At 39.6% G+C, this 27,364-nt stretch overlaps 1 protein-coding gene across 2 annotated transcripts in view; it reads right to left on the bottom strand.

Annotated features, from left to right (window-relative positions):
* PPP4R4 (protein phosphatase 4 regulatory subunit 4) overlaps positions 1 to 27,364 on the bottom strand; it is a 117,421-nt gene that overhangs the window by 73,447 nt on the left and 16,610 nt on the right. For both annotated transcript variants that reach the window (XM_074956169.1, XM_074956170.1), the window contains exon 3: positions 4,408 to 4,510. In XM_074956169.1, the coding sequence (XP_074812270.1) occupies positions 4,408 to 4,510 (103 nt within the window). The remainder of the gene's footprint in view (positions 1 to 4,407; positions 4,511 to 27,364) is intronic.

Raw genomic sequence — 27,364 nt, 5'->3', positions numbered from 1 at the left:
TAGAAGTTTATGTGGCAGTTAAGTGGAAAAACTAGGGTTAAAGTTAATGAATTGTCAATAATTTTGCATTCTCATGTGATTGTTTGTTTGTTTTCCCAAAGCTATTTGCATATTTTTATTAAAAAGGTCTATTGAACTGGCCTTAACACCACTGAATCTGATAATGGAACTGACTCAGCTTTTTTTAAACAATGTGTCAGTTCATTTTATTCCTCAGTTCTGAACACATCTTGTTCTGTGGCCATTTGTTCAGTTCAAAGAATAAGAGAAAAACAGCTCTTTTATAAAGGCCCAGGAAGACAAGACCAAGTGGACCCATGATGCTCAATATTATAAAAGCATCTCTGCAATATGGAACCAAAGGCACTTCTGATGACAAGGGTGTACTGGAGCATGCATTTAAGTATCCTAGAGGACAATACCTGCCAAGTAATCACGTTGCTGGATTGCATATACTACAGAGCAGGAGGCTTGCTGATATGTTTGTTCTTGCACTTTTAATCTAACAGCTCGTAATGAACTAGATGGAATATGTGCATCACAGATTCAAAATGAAATTGCTTTGATTTCTAACAAATATTGTATTGTCTCTCAAACAGCCTCTTATTTTAGTAGACTGGAAAAAAGAGGACACACTATAAGGCTATTTCCTGGGGCAATTTGACAAAATATGAGAGAAGTAATTTGTTATGAGTACCATCTTGCTACCTGTTCTATATTTTCCTGGAATACTTTTGTTAACACAGTAAGTATAAAATGGGTGGACTGAAAACCAGATAAAGCTGAAGGGAAGGCTATAAACATAGTATGTTGGTATAAATAGCCAGTCCCTGCAAAAATAAAATAATGAGAGGAGTGAAATACAGAAAAATAATTTATTGTTGAAAAAAAGAAATGAAGGACCATTTGCTAATACCCAGTCATCTCTAGAGGTAATAAATCCTATTTTGAATTGGTCAGCTGTTCTAGAATAGAAACCAATTGTAAGAAGGCAGCCCTGTTCGGAGCACCCTTCTACAGTAGTCCATGGCATGACACGTGCACCTGCCTCAGTTTTATCTAGGTCCGGCCATAAAAAGAACACAGTCTTTCCCAGTCTTCATGCAAAATCCCATCTTTGGGCATAATTTACTCAGATACACATACAATAATACATAGAACCCTCACAGTAAAAACCATTCTCCCAATTCCCAAAATAAAACATAGAAATGTACAGTGATTTTCCAAGCTCCTTGCTAGTGAGTCCACAGTACTGTTTCCAGTTTCCTTCTGCCCTTGTTCCAGGGTCCCACACCTCCAACCCATCATCCTGAGAGTGACCAACCCCATGATTCTTCTGCCTACATCACAGTCTATCAAGTCAGCCCTTTTCCACCTCACGGTACTGACTATTCAGCCTAGGAAGGTATGAAAACTAGCCCCTCTGCTCGTCTACTAGCCCTCCGCCCTTTACAGCCTCCCATCACTGTCTTTCTGACAAAGGAAAGCCAGCAGGCTAGTCCCTTTTGCTGGCTCCTGGCTCTCAGCCTCCTTGCATTAGCAATTCTAGCCCAGAACAGTCACCAAACTATCCTCCCTGCTCTCACCCTAGTTGATTCCTCCATCTTCCCAAAAAGGGCCTACAGAGATTTTCACGCTCTACAAACTGTCTCTCCCAAGAAGCTCTCACTTAACCCTTTCCTATCTTCTCCAATCTCTGCTCTCAGGCAGCCCTGACTCACCAGGTCTCTCTCTCATTGGGTCTCCCCCGCTGGGTCCAAGTGCCCTCTTTTAAACCCAGTTGGAGTGAGCTGTTGAAGCACAGGTGCACTGGCCCTGCTCCATCTTAAAGGGTCAGTGTCAACTTGTGACATCAACCCTTTTTAACACATTCTTTTTGTACAGAAAAAACTACCATGAAAATATAAGAAAACCTGTGAGCCTCAGCCATGCCACTCTTCCTATATTACCCACTACCTTACCCCTGTCACTGAGAATATAGGGAAAAATTCAAGAAAGCAAATAGTTTGCAATGGTTACAATCTTTTTTTCACCTCATTTCTAAAGGTTTCTGGGATTGGATTGCTCAGAATGTTCTTAATGGAACATGACACTTTTCATATCTACTGGAGCTCAGTGATTCAAATACAGCTCAGGTCAGTAATGAGCCAAATTTGTTTCCAACTGTCTGAAATAAGCAATTTCAATCCATTTCTTAGAGGACAGTTGTCCATATCATAAAGATCACCATCAAAATGATGCATATGTTGGCAGATTCAGCTAAAAACAAAGATTTCAAGGATATGAAGAAACTTCATTTCTACACATGGTCCCCTTCCAATCATGGATGGATGAGTCATATTGTCAAAGAAACTGTCAGGAACTTAATTTCTAATCCCCAGGCACTAATGCACTCCATGGCTATAGCACTTCAGTCTCCCGGACTTTCAGTCTGGCACCTTACTCAAGCGTTAAATTACACACATTGAAAAAGAGCTGTTGCAATGATGTTGAAAATGAAGCTGTCCTAAAAATTACTAGATATGCCACAAATCAGCTCTTCAGAACTAAATTTTCCAGCAGCAGTCTTTAAGTTAGCATTGCATTTCTTTATGTCCAGTACAGACATACCCACCCTGCTAATTATAGACCAATTCAGATTGCTTTTTAGTGGGAGGCTGTACAATCTGGATCTAGACAGAGGTGACCTGTGGTCTAGTTTCTCTCACATTCTGTCAATGGTCTTCACCGCCTTAACCATCAGGTAAGCACCAGAAACAGGTAAGTGAAGGACAGATCAATCTCTAGGTTCGTAACTGATCTTAAACATTTTTGAACCATCATGAACTGAAACAACACATTTTATGATGTGAAAATTTTGGCTGAATCATCAGCTTTTTCCTCTTCTGATACATTCACTTTTCTTAGAGTGGGATCCTTATCTTAACAAACAAACAACTTATACTGGGATTTAGTCATAATAGACTCTTAGAAGGAGCTCTGAAATTCCCCAGTTAAAGAACAGATACTAAATACTGTGCATACTAACAGATTATTTAAGTTTAAAAAAAGATATGCCTCAGGAGAGATTGTTTAGGCCACATTAAATCAGGTTCAAAACGTATACAGTTTCAGACTGAGCAAGTTGGCCCCTCCTCCTATGTTTATTTCAGCAAGAGCTTGAGAGAGCCTGAGATGTTTGAAAGAGCTCAGTCAGTAATACTGCTATCTATTGCATTCTTTACCGGACTAACAAACTATCAGCATTGCTGGTCTTAGGTTGTTGCAAGAACTTATTTATTGCTAGCAATCAGTTCCCTTTGATTTGAATATTTCCTTCGAGTCTGAGGCAGCAGTAGCCCAATTTAAGTATTACCTATCCCAAAGTCTAAATAGCGATGAGCAGCGACTAGTTATTGTTGGACTATAAATAAATAAATAAAGCAAATAATGCAGAAAAATGCAGCAAGAAAAACAGATGGAAATACGTTTGAAGGAACAGCATTTAAGAGACCAGAGGCTAATCTGAAAGCTCTATTAAAACAGATTTGTTTTTTGCTTTTTGTGAAACTGAATTAAAGATCTGGCTTACTCTACAACTTCAGCTGAATGACAACACACTGAACCAACGAAACACCAGAAACATCCCATCATTCAAAATAAATTCTTAGGCCCTCTCTTGTTGGGAAAAAATAATGTGTTGTTTAATAGTGCTAGTCCAACTGAGTTAGTTTAACTCAACTGAAAAGAGTGGCAAAATGCATGCCAATGCATTTGAAGCTATGGAACCTGGCTGTGTTGTAGCCGTACATGGCTACAAATGTGTTAAGCCATATCTTAATGGGCCTTCTCAATCATGTTAAGCTAACTCAATTGAACTAACAAACACCTTTTTTGCCCATTAACATATACCCATATTGCTTGACTACCATGCACATAGGGAATTCACCAAACAACTAATAATAGCTGACTAAACTTTTGTGGGCATCACATACACCATGAAAAACTAAACACAAAATATATAATTCTGGATGGTAGCATAAAAACCTCAATGTTTCTCTCACAGAAGATGGAATGAGGCTGAGGAAATGATGCCTGCCAAATTGTACCATTAAGACTGATTGGCTAAAGATTTCTCCATAGGCTGGCAGAGAATGGTAAACTTTATAGTACCAAGATTTTCACAGAAGAATGCAGAACATTTTTCTGGAAAAAATATACTAATTGTGATAATTAATTAAAATATATGTTCCATGTACACAGTGAATTCGTGTGGAAGATCAATAAGGAACATCCCCTTCTAATTAATATTGATACAACATGATCTTCAAATCATACTTACTAAAGCAGTTGTTTCTCTTGTTGCCTTTATTGCAATATTTTATTAGGACAAAAGCTATATTCATAACTTCACATTTAGTAACTTACTCTGATTTTTGGCAAAACCCTCCGAAGTGTCTCTGCAGGATTCTGTTGCATCAGGACTGGAAGATTTGCAACCACACTTGTTCCTTGGATGTCTTGACCAGAACTTACAAAAAACACACACATTTTAAGTATTATACTACAAGCTGTCCTGAAGGTCGCAGCTTTCATAGTGAGGACAATGACTATTCATATAACAACTCATATATCCTGAAGGTTTTTTTTTAGTTTTAAGAAGATAGTTGAAGATAAGTCACACAACAAAAAACTACATTAAAGTAACGTAAAGAATAACTTTCATGATAAACATAAAATCACAAATATGCTGTTTCTAATGTGAAATGTTCTAAGCATATATATTTAGAAAAAATATAAATCATTTAAAAGAAAAATTATTTCAAACTGGAAAGACAAGGCGCCACCCTAATGGAGATTTCTTTGAGTGGCTTGTTAGCATAACAGCACGCAGATGATAAAGCAAACAGATGATAACTTTACTCTAGATATAATGTAGTATCATTATAAATACTAGATATTAAGATATCTCTCTTAATCAAACTGCTGCTTTCTCTTTTCACCATTACACACCATCAGTACGCGAGCAAGACAGTCAGTACACTTGACCACAGTCTGCACAGTCACACTTTTTCCTTGGATATCTTGATAAGATCTTACAAAAAATACATACATTTAAAATTGTATAATATGAGCTGACCTCAAGCTCACACCTTTCATAAAAAGGAAGACAATGCACCTTAGTAGAACAGCTGAAATAACATGCTCCTTTCTTAAGATGTCATAGACAAGCAGGAAAGACAGCAGAAGAGATTGGGAGGAGGAGGAAGTTAGGATGGTGGAAAATATTAAGTATGGAAACTAAACTAAAATCTGTATATTATGACATAAACTTATCATTTTGTGTTTAAAAATATAATTTTCATTTCCATACTATCAGCCAGGATTAAACAGATGTCACCACCACAGGGAAAACTAGGTTAGAGTATACTTATAAACTTTTTCAACTGAAACAGATACCCTTATGAGACACACATGGGTGGGAAAGGGAGAAAAGAAATTACAGAAGATCCAAGGGTGGAGAATGGGATAAAGAAACAGTGAAGGAAGGGAATGGAATGGAAATACAAGATCTATCCAGCAGGGGCATGAGTTGTTGAAAGAGACTCCTAAAATGCTGGAATCTCCCATCTGATAAAGAACAGAGGACACCTGGGCATCTATTGACAACCACCGAGTTAAAAGCTGTAACTCATACTAACCATTGCTACTTCAAAGTTTTATAATCTGTTATGCTGAACAAATCAAAACTTATTTTAAATGGCTAAAAAGCCCAATCATACATAGGCACACAAAGCACACAAGCAGCTTCCTTGGGGCATGACCACAATTTGTTTGCAATGCATTTTCATTTAATTCATAATATGAATAAATGTTTTAAAAAAGTAATGCATACAAGTCTTAATTACCTAAAATACTTCTATATACCATATCCTGTCCAGATGATCATTCTGGTAAGGGTAAAAGTTTCTTTATTTAAAAATACAAGCTGGATTAAATAAGCATCCATTTAGCAAATATAATGATCTCAATCATTTTTTTGTTTTGGTTTGAATTTACAGTTTTGTAACTGTAATTGTACAGTTTTGTTTCTAAGTGGTACCAAATGTTCCATAGAGTACTGAAGTAAGCGTCAAACTATTATTGCAGCAGTTAGAGCTGAAAAGATCTTCAAGAATTCCACTATAATTTCTAATTTCATCTAACAACATTTAACATTTTCTGAGGAACAAATATAAATTAGTTGCTATATTCAGCTACAGACAGCTAATCCAAGTTAACTCTATTCTGTTAAATGAATACCACATTGCCTTTAAAAAACAGATACCTACCTGGTAAAAGTTTCTACAATAAGCTGGAAACAAATTTCAGAGTGGTAGCCGTGTTAGTCTATATCAGCAAAAATAACGAGGAGTCCTTGTGGCAGCATAGAGACTAACAAATTTATTTGGGCATAAGCTTTCGTGGGTTAGAACCCACTTCATCAGATGCATGGAGTGAAAATACAGGAGCAGATATAAATACATGAAAGGATGGGGGTTGCTTTACAAAGTGTGAGGTCAGTCTAACAAGATATATCAATTAACAGCAGGATACCAAGGGAGGAAAAATAACTTTTGAAGTGGTAAGAGAGTGGCCCATTACAGACAGTTGACAAGAAAGTGTGCGTTACAGTAGGGAGAAATTAGTATTGGGGAAATTAAGTTTAGGTTTTGTAGTGACCCAACCACTCCCAGTCTCTATTCAGGCCTAATCTGATGGTATCCAGTTTGCAAATTAATTCCAGTTTTGCAGCTTCATATTGGAGTCTGTTTTTGAAGTTTTTTTTGTTGAAGAATTGCCACTTTTAGGTCTGTTATTGATTGACCAGAGAGACTGAACCGTTCTTCTGCTGGTTTTTGAACATAAGTAATTATTGTGGTTACATTCACTGGAGTCTAGAATGTCTGCATTGAAACACTGGAACATGTTACAGCAGTGTTTCCCAAACTTGGGACGCCGCTTGTTCAGGGAAAGCCCCTGGCAGGCCCGGCCAGTTTGTTTACCTGCCGCATCCACAGGTTCGGCCGATCACAGCTCCCACTGCCTGCGGTTCGCTGTGCCCGGCCAATAGGGGTTGGGGGAAGTGGTGCGGGCCGAGGGACATACTGGCTGCCGCTTCCCGCAGCCCCCATTGGCCAGGCACAGCGAACCGTGGCCAGTGGGAGCCGTGATTGGCTGAACCTGCGGATGCGGCAGGTAAACAAACCAGCCCGGCCCGCCAGGGGTTTCCTTGAACAAGTGGTGTCCCAACTTTGGGAAACACTGTGTTACAGGAAAGATTCTCTTTTTTCTGTGCATAGAAAACAGTATGGTGCATAAGTAGAAACATTCAGGAAGGTATTAGCTGATCATCAGAATTAATTTGTTAGTGCCCAGCAAGTCAAATACATTTATGTTACTGGCAGACAAGTCAATCGTGTCTGATCTATAACAACTTAACAAGATTCAGAGTAGCAGCCGTGTTAGTCTGTATTCGCAAAAAGAAAAGGAGTACTTGTGGCACCTTAGAGACTAACTAATTTATTTGAGCATAAGCTTTCGTGAGCTACAGCTCACTTCATCGGATGCATTCAGTGGAAAATACAGTGAGGAGATTTATATACACATAGAACATGAAAAAATGGGTGTTATCATACACACTGTAAGGAGAGTGATCACTTAAGATGAGCTATTACCAGCAGGAGAGCGGGTGGAGGGGGGGGAGAAAATCTTTTGTAGTGATAATCAAGGTAGGTCATTTCCAGCAGTTAACAAGAACGTCTGAGGAACGTCTGAGGAACATCTGAGTGGGGGGGGGGGAATAAACATGGGGAAATAGTTTTACTTTGTGTAATGATTCATCCACTCCCAGTCTCTATTCAAGCCTGAGTTAATTGTACCCAGTTTGCAAATTAATTCCAATTCAGCAGTCTCTCGTTGGAGTCTGTTTTCAAAGTTTTTTTGTTGAAGGATAGTCACTTTGAGGTCAGAAATCGTGTGACCAGAGAGATTGAAGTGTTCTCCGACTGGTTCATGAATGTTATAATTCTTGACGTCTGATTTGTGTCCATTTATTCGTTTACGTAGAGACTGTCCAGTTTGCCCAATGTACATGGCAGAGGGGCATTGCTGGCACATGATGGCATATATCACATTGGTAGATGTGCAGGTGAATGAGCCTCTGATAGTGTGGCTGATGTGATTAGGCCCTATGATGGTGTCCCCTGAATAGATACGTGGACACAGTTGGCAATGGGCTTTGTTGCAAGGATAGCGTTCCTGGGTTAGTGGTTCTGTGGTGTGGTGTGTGGTTGCTGGTGAATATTTGCTACAGGTTGGGGGGCTGTCTGTAGGCAAGGACTGGCCTGTCTCCCAAGATTTGTGAGAGTGATGGGTCGTCCTTCAGGACAGGTTGTAGATCCTTGATGATGCGTTGGAGAGGTTTTAGTTGGGGGCTGAAGGTGATGGCTAGTGGCGTTCTGTTATTTTCTTTGTTGGGCCTGTCCTGTAGTAGGTGACTTCTGGATACTCTTCTGGCTCCGTCAATCTGTTTCTTCACTTCTGCAGGTGGGTATTGTAGTTGTAAGAATGCTTGATAGAGATCTCATAGGTGTTTGTCTCTGTCTGAGGGGTTGGAGCAAATGCGGTTGTATCGCAGAGCTTGGCTGTAGACAATGGATCGTGTGGTGTGGTCTGGGTGAAAGCTCGAGGCTTGTAGGTAGGAATAGCGGTCAGTAGGTTTCCGGTTTATGTGACCATCGCTTATTAGCACTATAATGTCCAGGAAGTGGATCTGTTGTGTGGACCGGTCCAGGCTGAGGTTGATGGTGGGATGGAAATTGTTGAAATCATGGAATTCCTCAAGGGCTTCTTTTCCAAGGGTCCAGATGATGAAGATGTCATCAATATAGCACAGGTAGAGTAGGGGCATTAGGGGACGAGAGCTGAGGAAGCTTTGTTCTAAGTCAGCCATAAAAATGTTGGCATACTGTGGGGCCATGCGGGTACCCATAGCAGTGCCGCTGATTTGAAGGTTTACATTGTCCCCAAACGTGAAATAGTTATGGGTGAGGACAAAGTCACAAAGTTCAGCCACCAGGTTGGCCGTGACATTATCGGGGATACTGTTCCTGACGGCTTGTAGTCCATCTTTGTGTGGAATGTTGGTGTAGAGGGCTTCTACATCCATAGTGGCCAGGATGATGTTTTCAGGAAGATCACCGATGGATTGTAGTTTCCTCAGGAAGTCAGTGGTGTCTCGAAGATAGCTGGGAGTGCTGGTAGCGTAGGGCCTGAGGAGGGAGTCCGCACAGCCAGACAATCCTGCTGTCAGGGTGCCAATGCCTGAGATGATGGGGCATCCAGCAGCTTGCCAGCAAGCTTCAGCTTCAAGAGGCATTGCAGTTGTAATCAAGACAATCCACTTATGTATGGTTATCAAAGAAATCTTAATTAGGCTAGCAATCCCCAACTCATTCCCTTTGTATTGATAAGGATCAAAAAATAGTTGCTAAGTGTATTTGTCTGTGGTTTACCTATGTCCTGTTAGAAGAAACCAAATTAGCTTGTCGATGCTAATTCTTTTTCATGTCTTGTAATACTATTATTACTATACACAATTGTCTCTAGATCAAGAGGGATATTAACATTTAAGTGAAGCTTTGTAAGTAATAATGTTATTGTCCTCATGTCTCTTTGAAACTTATGATTGTGAAACATCTGTAAACGATTTTAGTAGTTTAAATGGCTCTTGCAAAGGGCATTATCTTTGAATGGCCCATTGAATAAAGATCACAGATTTTTCTTCCCAGTCCACATGGTGAAGTTGCCTGTCAGCTTGCCAGCAAGCTTCAGGTTCAGCTTCAGCTATAAAAAAAAGGAACCTCGGGCCTCATCCTGCATCTCTAGTCTGCTGAACTTTGAACTGGGAAAGTTTAAGCTGTGGTCTAAGATCTTCCAAATATTTATTTTGAATACCCTGGAAAATAGTATGGAAAGACTTTAATACACTTTACATATAAGCTTCTTTTGGATTTAGACCTGTTGGAATTATTTCAAAGAAACTTTTGCAAACCAGCATATAAAACATCACTGCTATATGAACACTGAATATCACTTGTATATGTATGATTTCTTAGCCATTAATAACTCTCTTCTTTTCCTTTATTAATAATTTTTAGTTAGTTTACTAAGGATTGGCTGACAGTGTGATATTTGGGTAAGATCTGAAATTCATATTGACCTGAGGGTAAGTGTCCGATATTTTGGGATAGGTATAAATTTAAGTATGGTGAACACAGTTTTCAGTAACCCCTCACTATATTAGACTTGGTTGTCTAGATGGGAGCCAAGGGCTGGAATGCCTGAAGGGGACTCTGTCTGGCTTCTTGTTAACCAGTATGGTACTACAGATTTGTTACTGGTTTGGTGAATCTAATTATAGAATAAACCACCAGTTTGGGGGATTGCCTGCCCTATTCCTTGCAGTATTCCCTGAGTGTGGCATTCTCAGTGTGGCTCATGCAGTCACACAGACACATTTGGTGTAGTCTGGTTAGGACACATATTACCACAGGTTAATTGGGTTTGGATCAGAACACCCATGCTAATGAAAATTTGATTTTGATATTGAGAGTTTTAAGGGTTAAAGCAGAGGTGGGCAAACTACGGCCTGCGGGCCACATTCGGCCCGTGGGACCTTCCTGCCCAGCTCTTGAGCTCCTGGTTGGGGAGGCTAGCCCCCGGTCCCCCCCCCTACCGTCCCGCCTCCCCCGCAGCTACACCACTGCGCGGGCAGCAGGGCTGCAAGCTCCTGTGGCTCTGAGCGGCATGGTAAGGGGGCGGCAGGGGGGAGGGTGTTGGATAAGGGGCAGTCAGGGGATAGGGAGCGGGGGGGGGGGTTGGATAGGGGGTGGGGTCCCGAGGGGGCGGTTTGGGGCAGGGGGGGTCCTGCAGGAGGGCAGTCAGGGGACAAGGAGCAGGGGGGGCTGGATGGGTCAGAGGTTCTGAGGGGGGCAGTCAGGGGGTGGAAAGTGGGAGGGGGCAAATAGGGAGCAGGGAGCAGGCTGTTTGGGGAGGCACAGCCTTCCCTACCTGGCCCTCCATACAGTTTCGCACCCCGATGTGGCACTTGGGCCAAAAAGTTTGCCCACCCCTGGGTTAAAGATTAGTTACAATGAGTGAGCCATGAACATATGAGAGTCTTGACAGAAAATCCCTTGAAGATTTGTGCTTACAAAGGGAGTTATCCTTTAAGAAGAAAGCCCCAGATCAAGAAAAATTGAAAAATTTGCTCAGGGACAGTGACAGTGCTGAGATGGAAAAGCAGGGGTATAGGAGGTGCATGGAACAGCAGGATGCACTGCTGAGGAAAAGGCTCATCGCAGGCAAATGGATGCACCAAGGGTAATTCTAGATTCAAGTAAAACTCAGAAGAAATGTATTGTGGCTCAACAGAGTGATATTTAATTAAAGCAGGCCAGGGCTAATGCGGAGAATAATGCCCCCAACTGGGGAAGGATGGGGAAGATCTTTTGTGAAAGAGGGAATATTATTTAGTCGGGATCTCAAGTGACGAAAAATAATTAATCACACAATTAATTGCACTGTTAAACAATAATAGAATACCATTTATTTAAATATTTTTAATGTTTTCTACATTTTCAAATATATTGATTTCTATTACAACACAGAATACAAAGTGTACAGTGCTCACTTTATATTCTTATTTTTGATTACAAATATTTGAACTGTAAAAATGATAAAGGAAATAGTATTTTTTCAATTCACCTAATACAAGTACTGTAGTGCAATCTCTTTATCATGAAAGTTCAACTTACAAATGTAGAATTATGTACAAAAATAACTGCCTTCAAAAATAAAACAATGTAAAATTTTAGAGCCTACAAAGTCCACTCAGTCCTACTTCTTTTTCAGCTAATTGCTCAGACAAACAAGTTTGTTTACATTTGCTGACCACTTCTTGTTTACAATGTCAGCTGAAAGAGGGATCAGGCATTCACATGGCACTGTTGTAGCTGGCGTCACAAGATATTTACATGCCAGATACGCTAAAGATTCATATGTGCCTTCATTCTTCAACCACCATTCCAGAGGACATGCGGATGACGGGTTCTGCTCGATAACAATCCAAAGCAGTGAAGATCTATGTCTGTTCATTTTCATTATCTGAGTCAGATGCCACCAGCAGAAGGTTGTTTTTCTTTTTGGTGGTTCGGGTTCTGTAGTTTCCACCTCAGAGTGTTGCTCTTTTAAGACTTCTGAAAGCATGCTCCACATCTTGTCCCTCTCAGATTTTGGAAGGCACTTCAGGTTCTTAAACCTTGGGTCGAGTGCTGTTGCTATCTTTAGAAATCTCACATTGGTACCTTCTTTGAATTTTGTCAAATCTGTAGTGAAAGTGTTCTTAAAATGAACAACATGTGCTGGGTCATCATCCAAGACTGCTATAACATGAAATATATAGCAGAATGATCGTAAAACAGAGCAGGGAACATACAATTCTCCCTCAAGGAGTCCAGTCACAAATTTAATTAACGCATTATTTTTTTAAATGAGAGTCATCAGCATGGAAGTATACCCTCTGGAATGGTGGCCGAAGCATGAAGGGGCATACGAATGTTCAGCATATCTGGCATGTAAATACCTCGCAATGCTGGCTACAAATGTGCCATGCAAATGCCTGTTCTCACTTTCTGGTGACATTATAAATAAGAAGAGGGCAGCATTACCTCCTGTAAATGTAAACAAACTTGCTTGTCTTAGCAATTGGCTGAACAAGAAGTAGGACTGAATGGACTTGAAGGCTTTACATTGTTTTGCTTTTGAGTGCAGTTATGTAACAAAAAAATTTTCTACTTTTGTAAGTTGCACTTTCACGACAAAGAGAATGCACTATAGCACTTGTATGAAGTGAACTGAAAAATACTATTTCTTTTCTCTATCATTTTTACAGTGCAAATATTTATAATCAAAAATATATACTTTGATTTCAATTACAACACAGAATACAATATATATGAAAATGTAGAAAAACAGTCAAAATACTTAATAAATTTCAATTCATATTCTATTATTTAACAGTGCAATTAAAACTGTGATTAATCACGACTAATTTTTTTATTCACGATTAATTTTTTTGAGTTGATTGCATGAGTTAACTGTGATTAATCAACAGCCCTATTATTTAGGGAAAAAGAGGATTCCTGATGAAGTGTGTCAGCAAATAGTTAAACCTTAAGGATATAGGAGAGATCTGCTCCAGTTAGCCCATGACGGACCATTTTGCAGGTCATTTGGGAATAGAAAGAACATGTGACAGGTTGAAGCAAAACTCCCATTGGCCACTTACGTATGACTCAGTGAGGGCCTACTGTAGGAGCTGTGACTTGTGTCAGAAACGCAAAGGATTTAAGGGACCTAGAAAAGTATCCTTGAAGCCTTTACCCGTTAAAGGGGAGGCATTTGCCAGAGTGTCTGCAGATATTGTTGGACCTAAACCTTCCAGGAATGCAAAGAAATATATTCTTGTGGTAGTAGATTTTGCTACTAGGTATCCTAAGGCATAGCATTGTCTAACTTTGAAACTGAGACCATGGCCACAGCTTTGTTCACTATCTTTAGCAAAGTAGGCTTTCTCAAAGAAATTTTAACAGACTGTGGTACTAATTTTATATCTGTAGTTTTTGAGATGTTATGGGAGTTGTGTGGGGTAAAGCATTTGAAAGCTGCACTCTACCACCCTGAAATTAGTGGACTTGTAGAAAGGTTCAATGGAACTCTAAAAGCTATGCTTAGAATGCATGTTTCCAGGCATGAGGGTGACTGGGATGTGTTGCTCCCATATTTACTGTTCACGTATAGCGTACCCCAAGAATCCACAGGGTTTGCTCCCTTTGATCTCTTGTATGGGAGGCAGGTCAGGGGACTCTTAGATTTGATCTAAGAAAAGGAGTACTAATGGCACCTTAGAGACTAACAAATTTATTTGAGCATAAGCTTTCGAGAGCTACAGCTCACTTCATCGGATGCATGCAGTGGAAAATACAGTGGGGAGATTTTATATACACAGAGAACATGAAACAATGGGCGTTACCATACACACTGTAACGAGAGTGATCAGGTAAGGTGAGCTATTACCAGCAGGAGAGAAAAAAAACCTTTTGTAGTGATAATCAAGGTGGGCCATTTCCAGCAGGTTTCAGAGTAGCAGCCGTGTTAGTCTGTATTCGCAAAAAGAAAGGGAGTACTTGTGCCACCTTAGAGACAACAAATTTATTTGAGCATAAGCTTTCGTGAGCTAGAGCTCACTTCAGTTTACAAGAATGTGTGAGGAACAGTGGGGTGGGGGAGGAATAAACATGGGGAAATAGTTTTACTTTGTGTAATGACACATCCACTCCTAGTCTTTTTTCAAGCCTAATTTAATGGTGTTCAGTTTGCAAATTAATTCCCATTCAGCAGTCTCTCGTTGGAGTCTGTTTTTGAAGTTTTTTTTGTTTTAATATTGCAACTTTACCTCCATTATGTCACTTTCCTCTCACAGCAGCAGGCTTAAGAATGTTGATTGTAATTTAAAACTTTATTTTACAATATTCAGTTTTATTATTTTTTTCATCTTCTGATCTTTCAGAATACCACATTGAAATACAAACAAAGCACACTGAAATTCCACAACATGAGTACTGTATAGACTAGAATATTAATTAAAATGTTATCAAATTAAAGGTTGACAATTAATCTTCAGAACAACAGACTGTTTTATTGACATCTAGAAACTGTTTTGGAGCCAAATTAGTCCAAACTCTAATAGAAATAGTTTGACAAATAAGATACAGAAAAATAACATACATGAAAAAGATTTTGCATGTTGGCTATCCAACTCTTCTCCTTTTCTCATCCTCTCTCATTCCCTCTTTCTTTCTACCTTATCTCAAGAATATAGACTGTAATTTTACCAAGAATGCAACTATAGTTTACAATAACATCCAACTTGAGAAGTGCATTAATATTTTGGGTTTTTTTAATATATCTATTAAGATAACTAGGCTACTTCCCTAACTGAAATTAGGATGGCATTCTTAAAAGTATTGCAACCCACTTGTATGGCTAATTATCATATCACTTTTAAATACGTGATGCTCCAGTAGAAGGCTGGAGGTCTCATTAAGTGTCTCATCTGCACAAGTGTTCCCTGGTTTAAAAACATTGTCCACAAACACAGTTATGTTAGCCAGTTTCAACAGCTCACAGCTATATCCAAATCTTTTTCTTAAAACCATTCAAAATTAGGGTGAACTAGATTAGACAACAGAAAATTTAAAACGACAATTTAAGTACAATTTTACAAAGTTTCCAGAACATGTTTTAAAACCTTTATTTAAAACTGAATGAAAGGATGTTATTAACTCAGTTAACATGAATAGGTTTACATTAAATGATTAGTTATTTTGTGATGGATGTGGTTTATTGCTTTGTTGTTGTTTTTGAAAAATCAAACATCAATATTTCATTATTTTATTTCAAGCAATAACACTAATGTGTCTAATGTTGATTATGTGTGTGATAGTGATTTGTTTAATAATTCTTCGAAGGCTCACATGCTAATCACATTACTTGCACAATTCCAACAAAATCTTAGAGAAACAAAGGCATTACCTGGCTGAAGGATAGTGATTTGCTTCCTGAAATTCAGCAAAATGGAATTTAACTGTACATCTTAATCAACAGATACTATGACAAAATACAATCAGCTTTGTGAATAAGAAACTTAAAGAAAAGGAGTGCCTTCCCCTTTAAATGAGAACTACTCACAGTGACTGGCTTACTGCCAATTCAGAATTTGGAGCTGGAGGCATTTCAACACCTCCACACAGCCTGTAATTTTTCAACTGGGGGAGATTTTTCTTATATTACTACTGAAGCAGTAGCATTGTGGATTCTTCTCTTTAGCTACTCAGGTCTCCAGAATTAAAGTGAATTATCCCTAAATGTTCAGATTAAGACAGTTTTAATACTGTATGATATACCAAAATAAATGCTACATAGTTATTTCCTTTAGAGGTCACAGTAAATGCAATGTTATAGAGAAACTGTTCCTCTATTAATAGCATTAACTACAGGAAAGCTCTGCCAGAGCCCTATACTTTAAGGCAATTTAGATCACCCTTTTTTGTGAGCAAATTTCATGCAGACAATATCATTTACGTACAAAAATTCAGAAATAAATCTTTGGGTATTTTTCCCATCTTTCTTCAGTTTGTAACCATGGACATATTCACAACATTGTGGGTCAAATTTTCAAAAAAAACTCTCTAAATTTGCATCTTCAAAAATATAATGTTGGGAACATAAACAAAAAAATCCTGTCTGCAGATTGTGGATACAGAAAATATGGCCAAATTTAAACTTGGCACAACTGTATAACCTTATGTGTATATAACATAATGTGACTGTGTGAATATTATTATTATTATTAGTCTGAGTTTGGAATGACATCACAAGTAATGATAAAAATCTTTATATCACATCATCTGTTTTGTTTCTCTAAAATACATGGTGAAACAAAATTATAGAAAATATTTAGAACTTGAAACTATTGTATTGTTACTACTTGGGACATGTGCAGAAGAACTTTGAATCCAATCCTACAAGCCCACCTCACATGGAACTCCAGTTGAAGTCAATGGGAAGAACTTAAGAGACAGGGTCCTTTTTTACTGAAAAGGTTGAGAAAGTTCCTGACATTGGACAGCAAGTGATATGAAATTTTTAAAGAAGCACTTTAAGGAAAATGAACATCTAGAAGAGTCACATTATCGAAGGTCAGATCTATAACCCTTACTCATGCTGAACAGTATTTAACTACACAAGAAAATCCTATTGATGTGAGTAAGGGTTCCAGAATCTGGCCCTAAAAAGAAAGAAAATAAGAAAATCAAAATTACCTAGGAAGCTTATTAATAATTGGTGGATTACCATTGTATACTGCAGATGACCAGTACATCCTTCACCATGTCCTGTACTAAATGCTAAGAAATTGAAGCCAGAATATATTCATATATTTATAGTTCACAAAAATCGAAATAAAATCAACATTTAACTCACACTTCTCCTCTGACTCCCCCAAATGTGAATGTTAATAATAAAAAAAAGGTAATCACCCATCACCAAATGCATTGCTTTTTAAAAAGTAAGACAACCTCTTCTGGGTCTCCATGTATTTTCTGTGTTATCTATTTGAGGCCAGATGCTACAAACACTTTCTACTGGACATGACAAATAACTGCTTTTAACTTGAGTAGTCCCATTGAAATTATAGTCTACACTCAGTACTAAGTGTTTCCAGGTTTGGACCTTTACTGTGTAAGCTCCTCAGGGCACAAAACATGTTTTCTTTGGTGTCTTGAATGGTGTTGAGTACAATGTTGGTGTTTAACAAAAAACAAACAGCAAACCTGGGCATAACTTAAAGGCAATAAAGTCCTTAGAGAAACTAAATGCACCTGTTATCTAGAAAATGAACATTGGAACTATTAAATATTTATATCTATTAATACAGTACTAATAAACATCAACCCCTGTAGATATTTAGTGTGCATATGGTATTAATCTTTGGAAATTTGGGCCAGATCCAACAAATCTTTCCTACAGGGAGTAGTCCTCTCTCACATGAGAGAAGGTTTGCAGCAATCAGTCCTATATTAACTGTATTGCTAATCTTTTAAAATATTCTTAAAGTACATTCAGAAAAAAATTTTTAAAATGAAGAGTCTGATAGTCCCTGACCCTCATTCAGGTACATGTGTCTCTGGAAGGAGGACGGGTGCAAAACCTTCTCTCTCTTGGGCATCATGCAAAGGCCAAGAACTACTACCCATATGCTCCCCAAGAGGTGCATATTACCCGAAAGCAGAAAGATAGATAAAGTGAGGGCAGGTCCGTGACCCTACCTCTCCTCTGCACTGGTCTGAAGAGTGTGGTGCATTCTGCTCTGTGCTTCATACCAGAGACTGATGAGGCACAATGTCTCCCCAAGCTCATACTCAGCCAGTGCAACTGCATACTGTCCCTTACTTAGGACTGTGGCTAAATGCCACAATCTAGCTCAAAAGATTCGCCAGCTGGTTACAGCTGAATTACTTTGTGCTGTATCTATTGTTATTTCTTAAATTTAGTAGCCCTTATAAACCCACAGGCTCTAATGAATGGGCACTGTAGCCTGTAATAGTGATTCAGCGCCTTGGATGAGAGAATATCATTTTTGGAAGACTCTGAAGCCACGTGCTGTGTATTTTGTGGCCGGGTTATTTAATTTGCATTTCTGCAAAAGAAGTATTGAATGTGAAGGAATCGAATGCCAGCAAATCAACCAATTATGACAGCATAGTGCAATCTGCAAGCACACCTACTGACTGACAGTCCTACTCAATTTGTGAAAATTTTGTCAAACTGTAAATACTCACACTTTTTGTCTCTAAAACACCAGTTCAAATCCAAGCAGGGGTACACAGTGTGGTCTACACCCTGCCAGGGAGACCAGAGATCCTGGTCCAGTCTTTTTGTGGAAAGAAGAGGGTGAAGATGTAAAGATCAGACATGCCTACAGCTCATGAGCTCTCCAGGGAACAAGCCTGAATAATATTAAAAGAGAAATAGGAAGACAGCTGGGGGCTATTTGTGTAAATCAAGGTCACACACTTGGAAGCTCCTGGATATAGATGTGGCTAGACAGCCAGACCAGTATGAGAAGACAGGAGAGCCATCCTTTGAGGGGTGTCTTTTGGAATGACTGTGACCTGGCCTACCACTGAACGTTGAGGAAAGGGAGCTTTATTGTGTATTTTATTTACTCTGTACCAAGAGGGAAGAAACCCTAAGGAACTGCGTCTTTAGCCCTGTGCTAAAGAAAATTAGGGACAGGGTTGGCTATACGGGAAAGAGAGATGACAGAAGTAGGCTAGAGGAAGGTGGTAGAAAGAGTATGGGGCATGATCCAGAGGCCTGCCTTGTTTGTTTAGGGCCCAAGACTATAGTTCTCAATATAAGGAGGGCATGAGCTCCACTTTGATTCCTCGCCTGTAAAGGAAGACATTGTTAAGCAGCATGTAGTAACCAAAAGTTGTATTTTTTCCTGATGGCTGCTCAGTGGAATATGGGAAATGAGTTTGGTGGTCTCAGTCAAATTCTAAAGAAGAAAGAAAGTAAACAAACAAAAAAACCATACATGATCACAACTGGTAATCCTTAACAGAATGGTCATGGAGAATGAACTTCATCTATTCTTTGACAGGTTTCCGAGTAGCAGCCGTGATATTCGCAAAAAGAAAAGGAGTACTTGTGGCACCTTAGAGACTAACCAATTTATTTGAGCATGAGCTTTCGTGAGCTACAGCTCACTTCATCGGATGCATAAAGTGGAAAGTACAGTGAGGAGATTTTATATACACACAGACCATGAAAAAATATACATTGTAAGGAGAGTGATCACTTAAGATGAGCTATTACCAGCAGGAAAGTGGGGTGGGGGGAGAGAAAACCTTTTGAAGTGATGATGAAGGTGGGCCATTTCCAGCACATTTCCAGGAGTTAATAAGAACGTCTGAGGAACAGTGGGGGGGGGGAGGAATAAACAAGGGGAAATAGTTTTACCTAGTATAATGACTCAACCACTCCCAGTCTCTATTCAAGCCTAAGTTAATTGTAGCCAATTTGCAAATTAATTCCAATTCAGCAGTCTCTCGTTGGAGTCTGTTTTCAAGGTTTTTTTGTTGAAGAATAGTCACTTTCAGGTCAGAAATCGTGTGACCAGAGAGATTGAAGTGTTCTCCGACTGGTTCATGAATGTTATAATTCTTGACGTCTGATTTGTGTCCATTTATTCATTTACGTAGAGACTGTCCAGTTTGCCCAATGTACATGGCAGAGGGGCATTGCTGGCACATGATGGCATGTATCACATTGGTAGATGTGCAGGTGAACGAGCCTCTGATAGTGTGGCTGATGTGATTAGGCCCTATGATGGTGTCCCCTGAATAGATATGTGGGCACAGTTGGCTACAAGCCATCAGGAACACTATCCCCGATAATGTCACGGCAAACCTGGTGGCTGAATTTTGTGACTTTGTCCTCACCCATAACTATTTCACATTTGGGGACAATGTATACCTTCAAATCAGCGGCACTGCTATGGGTACCTGCATGGCCCCACAGTATGCCAACATTTTTATGGCTGACTTAGAACAACGCTTCCTCAGCTCTCGTCCCCTAATGCCCCTACTCTACTTGTGCTATATTGATGACATCTTCATCATCTGGACCCATGGAAAAGAAGCCCTTGAGGAATTCCACCATGATTTCAACAATTTCCATCCCACCATCAACCTCAGCCTGGACCAGTCCACACAACAGATCCACTTCCTGGACACTACAGTGCTAATAAGCCATGGTCACATAAACCGGAAACCTACTGACCGCTATTCCTACCTACATGCCTCCAGCTTTCACCCAGACCAAACCACACAATCCATTGTCTACAACCAAGCTCTACGATACAACCGCATTTGCTCCAACCCCTCAGACAGAGACAAACACCTACAAGATCTCTATCAAGCATTCTTACAACTACAATACCCTCCTGCGGAAGTGAAGAAACAGACTGACAGAGCCAGAAGACTACCCAGAAGTCACCTACTACAGGACAGGCCCAACAAAGAAAATAACAGAACGCCACTAGCCGTCACCTTCAGCCCCCAACTAAAACCTCTCCAACGCATCATCAAGGATCTACAACCTATCCTGAAGGACGACCCATCACTCTCACAAATCTTGGGAGACAGGTCAGTCCTTGCCTACAGACAGCCCCCCAACCTGAAGCAAATACTCACCAGCAACCACACACCACACCACAGAACCACTAACCCAGGAACCTATCCTTGCAACAAAACCCGTTGCCAACTGTGTCCACGTATCTATTCAGGGGACACCATCATGGGGCCTAATCACATCAGCCACACTATCAGAGGCTCGTTCACCTGCACATCTACCAATGTGATACATGCCATCATGTGCCAGCAATGCCCCTCTGCTATGTACATTGGGCAAACTGGACAGTCTCTACGTAAACGAATAAATGGACACAAATCAGATGTCAAGAATTATAACATTCATAAACCAGTCGGAGAACACTTCAATCTCTCTGGTCACACGATTTCTGACCTCAAAGTGACTATCCTTCAACAAAAAAACTTTGAAAACAGACTCCAACGAGAGACTGCTGAATTGGAATTAATTTGCAAATTGGCTACAATTAACTTAGGCTTGAATAGAGACTGGGAGTGGTTGAGTCATTATACTAAGTAAAACTATTTCCCCTTGTTTATTCCTCCCCCCCCCCCCCCACTGTTCCTCAGACATTCTTATTAACTCTTGGAAATGTGCTGGAAATGGCCCACCTTCATCATCACTTCAAAAGGTTTTCTCTCCCCCCACCCCTGGTAATAGCTCATCTTAAGTGATCACTTTCCTTACAATGTATATTTTTTCATGGTCTGTGTGTATATAAAATCTCCTCACTGTACTTTCCACTTTATGAATCCAATGAAGTGAGCTGTAGCTCACGAAAGCTTATGCTCAAATAAATTGGTTAGTCTCTAAGGTGCCACAAGTACTCCTTTTCTTTTTTCATCTATTCTTGTACACTTAAAGGTGGCCAACCCCGTTCAAGGGTGAGGACATGGGTGGAACACTGTGACTGTTTTGGGTATACATATAGGACATTAAGTCTCCATGGCTGTTGATCTGTCACCATTCAACTGCTAACATGTACATTTAAAATTTTAAAGAATTGTAAAAGTAACAAATAACACTAAAATAGTTGAATGAGATTTTCCAAAGTGCTTCATGTTGCCCTAAATCTGCTTCCATGGAAGCCAATGGTAAAACACCATTGACTTCCATGGGAGCAAAATTAGGCCAACATGGTGTGCTGTTGAAAATCCCTCTCCTTGTCTTTAGGAAATTTATATCTTGTTGGATACTGAAAGCTAGTGTGCCTCAGGGTTAGTGCCTCAATGCATTCAAGGGATGCTGTATGTACTGCTTTCGTTATGACTGTGTATCCTGCTACATGATCCTTTCAACATAATATCTACTTTGTTCCAGGTGTTAGGATTTAAGGGCCTAACCCTGCAAGGTACTGAACCCCTATGACTTCTGTTTTTATATGAATGGGAAATTGAGAGGGCTCAGTACCTTGCAGGATTCAGCCCTCATAGGGATTACTCAACATCAATTCCATTTCCAAGTTTTCAGTTCTCCTCCTGTAAAGTACACTGGTTGCCAAGGCAAACAACAAATGCAGATAAATATCACTGTCAATAATAGCAACCACATGGTCAACAAAGCTTCCTCATGCAGTACAAGGATTAGTTACTAGTTATGTAAAATTAATCTATGATCCTATGTAGTCTTCGTTTACTTTTAACTTTAAGATTTTGAGATAATATTTATAATGATTTAAAAATCATTACACTTCTGTCCAATTTTTAAACCTACTATTATTACAAGTAACATCTAACATTACTTAACTGGTAGAAGGATTTTTTTGTACTTTTGACATTGTTTCATGTTTATTTTTAATATAGCAATAGAGGAAAGAAAAACTTTTTAAAAAAGTAGGAAAATGTGCTTGTTGTCAGCCCGCAGATGTGTTGCTTTAGACTATTTTTAACAAAAGACTAGATTTCTAGTGTTCCTTTAACATAATAAAATGATATTTTCTGTAGAAGAGACATCTGTTCCTTCCACCATCGCAATGCATATCTGATATGCAGTAGTTCTTGCTTTCATGTGAGGAAACGTTAACTATGCTCACATTTTAATTATAGCGCTATAAATAGAAGTTATTGTAACAACAGAAATAAAAGAATCTAATAATTTACTTAGCTGACATTGTAATAACTATATGAAAACTGGACCCAATCCCATAGAAGGAACTATCATTCTGATACAATCACTTCACTTTAAGACCACAGGTTGGGCAAAGAATGAGAAGAAGCAGAACTACAAATTGAGTTGCTAAAATAAACACACCCATTACCAGGGAGACTCTACAGACAATACAGCTCTTGAAAGAGACTAGTAAGTGGGTTATGCACTACCATGTCTCAAGCTGTACTGTGATCCTAAATAGACATCTGGGAATAGAAGAAAAACAACCCCAACATGAGATTTGGGAGCAAATTATTAAAAAGACAGATGTCAGTATATCTATTAAATTGCAGAATTATCTGATGGTAAATTACAGTAAAGAAATAGAAGACACTCTGTCTTCATATAAAACTGGTATCAAATTTAAGAGAGATTATACTTCTGTATTATATGTATGGGCCCCTGAGATCCAGCTTCCCTGGCATTAGGAGTGTGCTCATAAGACAGAGGGCAGATTCAGATCACCTTGGCACTGCAGCGATTTCTAGCTTCCAGAACAGTCCTTTGGGGCCATAAACAGCCAAATATAATTTAAAGCATCCTTAAGGCTGCTTTAAATTATACCAGGAGCCACGGGCCCATTCCTGCATATACTTACACACACTTAACTTTATGCATGCAAGTAGTCCCATTAACTTGGAACTACCCAAATGCACAATGTTAAGAACACACAAATATTTCCAGGGTTGGGGCCCAAACATGTCTCCAGCTAGCCCCAGGATTGTTATGTTACTAAAATGGTGTAAAGCCACCTTGTCCTCCCACGACAAGCACATCTCAACTGGACAAAAGAATCTGGACTTGTATTTTTAAGCTTCTAAGATGGTGTTGTAAATAAGGGACAACAAAAAATCTGAAACCATAAAATATAGTTGAGCTCTATTATAGAAACACTGCAGTGTCAATTATGATAGCCATGTTTGCCTTTTTACATTTGAATTTGAAACACTTTTCCCATAGAATATCTGGTTTTCCAAAAACACTTTCCCTTCCTGCTCTTCACTTCGTCCACTAAATGTGCCTCTGGTTGAATCTCGATAAAATCTACATAGACTTTAAACTATGAAAAAATAAATGAGTCAACTAACTTTCAGTGCCTTGCTTAATTTGACTTGTGTTACTAAATATGAACAATCCAATGGAGTTTAAATGTGATTAGAAAAACAATACTTAACTGGATAATATTGTAGCTATGTATTCATAGTAACCATGTTTACCAAGATCAGTTTGCTCAATTGAACCTTCTTATTTCATTTTCTTATTGAAGAATTGCCAAAAGGAATTCTAATTCAGACAAGAGACCATTTTGTGACTCTGCCAGAGCAAATGTACTACAATAATCTCATTCTTCTAAGGGTCATCTATTTCTTTAACTAACTTTAAACATTAATTACTATGTGGTAACATTTCAAAAAACTGTATTTTAGAAAAACCTTCAGGATCATAAATGTGAATGTGTTTAAAAGGACTCACATGACAGGTTGCAATGCCACTCACTCAGATTTGGCCTGGCTGCCCCTCTGTCAACAAATCTGGTTGGCTCTGCAACCCTGTGAGCCTGCTTGCTCCCCCACCCCCACCTATACAGTCCTTTCAGCACCTCTATAACGAAGCACCCCCCAACAACTGGAGAGAAGCGGAATGGGGGCACCAGGAACCTCAGTCCCCAGGATGGTGGGAGAATTGGATCTGGGCTTTGGGTGTTTCCTGGGGAAGAGGAGATGCCAGAGGATGAGGTCTGGGACTCCAAGAACCATCTGTTCCTTGGTGAGGATGGTGCCCTTCAGACTGAACACCTCTCTGGGTAAGAGCTTGGGGTTGGGTGTGGGGCAGGGAGACCATGGAGCTAGTTGCAGGGGGAAGAGAGCTCAGAACTGGGTATGAGACTATGGAGGAGAGGGGAGACGGGGGAAGAAGAGTGTGAGGCTAGGTGTGGGGCACTAGGAAAGGAACACGTGTTGAGCTGGGTGCAGAGGGGAGAGTGCAGGGCTGGGCGTGGAGGCATCAGTGGAGAGAGTGCAGGCCTGGAAGCAGGGGAAGAGAGCTTGAGGCTTGGTTCAGGCACAGGGAGGAAGAGTTCTGGGACCGCTCCTTAGGAAAATTCTGATTGCATCCCTGCTTGTACACAAATTCTAGAAGCGGTGAATATATTCTGCACATATAAATTTCCTCTTGCAGAATGAGTTACATAAAGCATCTGTTTTCACTTGTTGTCCAAATGGTTATACCAATAAGTTCATTCATAGAGGTGGCTCCATTTTGGTCAAGAATGAAACAAAATCTCTACAGCTCTCTAAACATATTTTAGGGTCCTTTTTGATTCAAGGCACTGCACAAATGTGAGCCATTATACATATTGGACCAACTGGCTTCCACTGTTACTTGTCTTTCCAAAGACTTGACTGCCTGATGAACAACCCAGTGCATACAGAAGATATCTCCAAAACATATGACAGTAACCTTAAGGGCAACAGTCAGAGCTTGATACTGACTTTTGGGACTTAAAAAGTATGAATGAGTTTTGAAAGATGCTTTGAAATTTTACAGTTTAAGATAGAGAACATATTTTTTAAATCCAGAATAGGTTGTGGTGGCTGACACACTGCACAACAACATGAGGCGTATCGTATTCAAATGTCACCTGCACACACTTGAACATCCTGTTTTAACTGCTGCAGAAGAGAGTGAGAAAGGGGAAGAAAAAGTGAAAAAGTGAGAGTGAGTGGTAAAGAGGCAGTAATAATGGATATTGTGTATGGAATGAATGTAGAGAGACAGCAGGTCAATGGGTGAATGAAGAGCTAGGTTAAATGAAGGGAGGGCTAAAGTAAGCAGGGGAAGAGAATGGAAGAGGGAGAGACTGCATTCAGAGGTTTAAAAACTTGAGCTTAGACAGACATTTTTCCCCTTACACAGGAGACAAATAAATATTAGAGAGAACATCGATCTCAATCTAAACTCCAAAATTGTGGGTGCAAAAACTTGGGTTTTGAAAATGGAACCTTGCCATTTTAAAGGCTGTTTTTGAAACTCTGGCCCTAGAAGTGGTGGAGTGAAACTACCTTTATTCAAACCAAAGAGAGCTGGATAGGACTTCCAAGGGTTTTGAACCCAGAAACAGTTCCTGAGGATTACAGGTGCAATGTGTTGTCTCTATAGTGATCCCACCACTTGGTGACCCAAAACCAAAAAGGGGCTTGGATTTTTGAAAAATTGTGAACTTGTACCTTGCATAAACTACCTCCTAAGCAGAAAGTAAGTACAGATAATAAGACTCTCTCAGCCTCTAATTAAAAAGAAAAGGAGTACTTGTGGCACCTTAGAGACTAACAAATTTATTTGAGCATAAGCTTTCGTGGGCTACAGCTCACTTCATCGGACGCATGCAGTGGAAAATAAAATTATTTTCCACTGCAGCTCACAAAAGCTTATGTTCAAATAAATTTGTTAGTCTCTAAGGTGCCACAAGTACTCCTTTTCTTTTTGCAGATACAGACTAACACGGCTGCTACTCTGAAACCTGTCATCCTCTAATTGTTATTCAAATAGTTTCAATAGTCTTAGCTACTCAGGTCAGGTTCAAGCGGTGAGAAATAGCAGATACACTGTATCAAACAGCTGATTTCAATTATGTTCCCTCATCTGTCACAAGCACACATAGATCAAGGACAGCTTTTCCTCAGCAAAGTGTGAATCATTTACAATTACTTCCACTTCCTGCTGCAACTGATTCATGGTCAGCCCAAAAAGAAAGAGTGCTGTGCCTGATACATATTCACTCTGGAAGACAGATGGTGCAACAGCCTGATCCAAAGCCCATTGAAGTTAACAAGAGTCTTCCCATTGACTTCACTGGATTTGGGATCAGGCCGCAGGGCAGGTGACGAATGAACATGACAGACAGAAATTCAGTGGAACAAGCAAATATACTTTAACTTCCCATCTCTCCCTGGAGGAACCTCACCTAAAAGAATATGAAATAGAAATATATATAACTTTTCTGCCACTAGGCCCACCCACAATGGTGATGAACACAATGCCAGAATCTGTCTAGCACCAACCAAGTTTAAACAGACCTGATCTCAGGGCCGTGGTCTTGATTGTGATCCACATGTCCACTACACTGATCTTAAATGGTCTTTTGTGAAACTATTTTCCTCTCACAAACTATTATTTTAAAATTATTCCTAACAGTATGATTATCCCAAAAGGAGTGTGTCATAAATATAAAAGGAAGGGTAACCACCTTTCTGCATACAGAACTATAAAAACCCTCCTGGCCAAAGGCAAAACCCTTTCACCTGTAAAGGGTTAAGAAGCTAAGATAACCTCGCTGGCACCTGACCAAAATAAA

Source organism: Natator depressus, chromosome 6 (assembly GCF_965152275.1).
Source record: "Natator depressus isolate rNatDep1 chromosome 6, rNatDep2.hap1, whole genome shotgun sequence".
In the NCBI taxonomy this organism is placed as follows: domain Eukaryota; kingdom Metazoa; phylum Chordata; order Testudines; family Cheloniidae; genus Natator; species Natator depressus.
The sequence above is the reverse complement of the archived record's forward strand: the minus strand, read 5'-3'. Positions and strand labels throughout refer to the sequence as shown.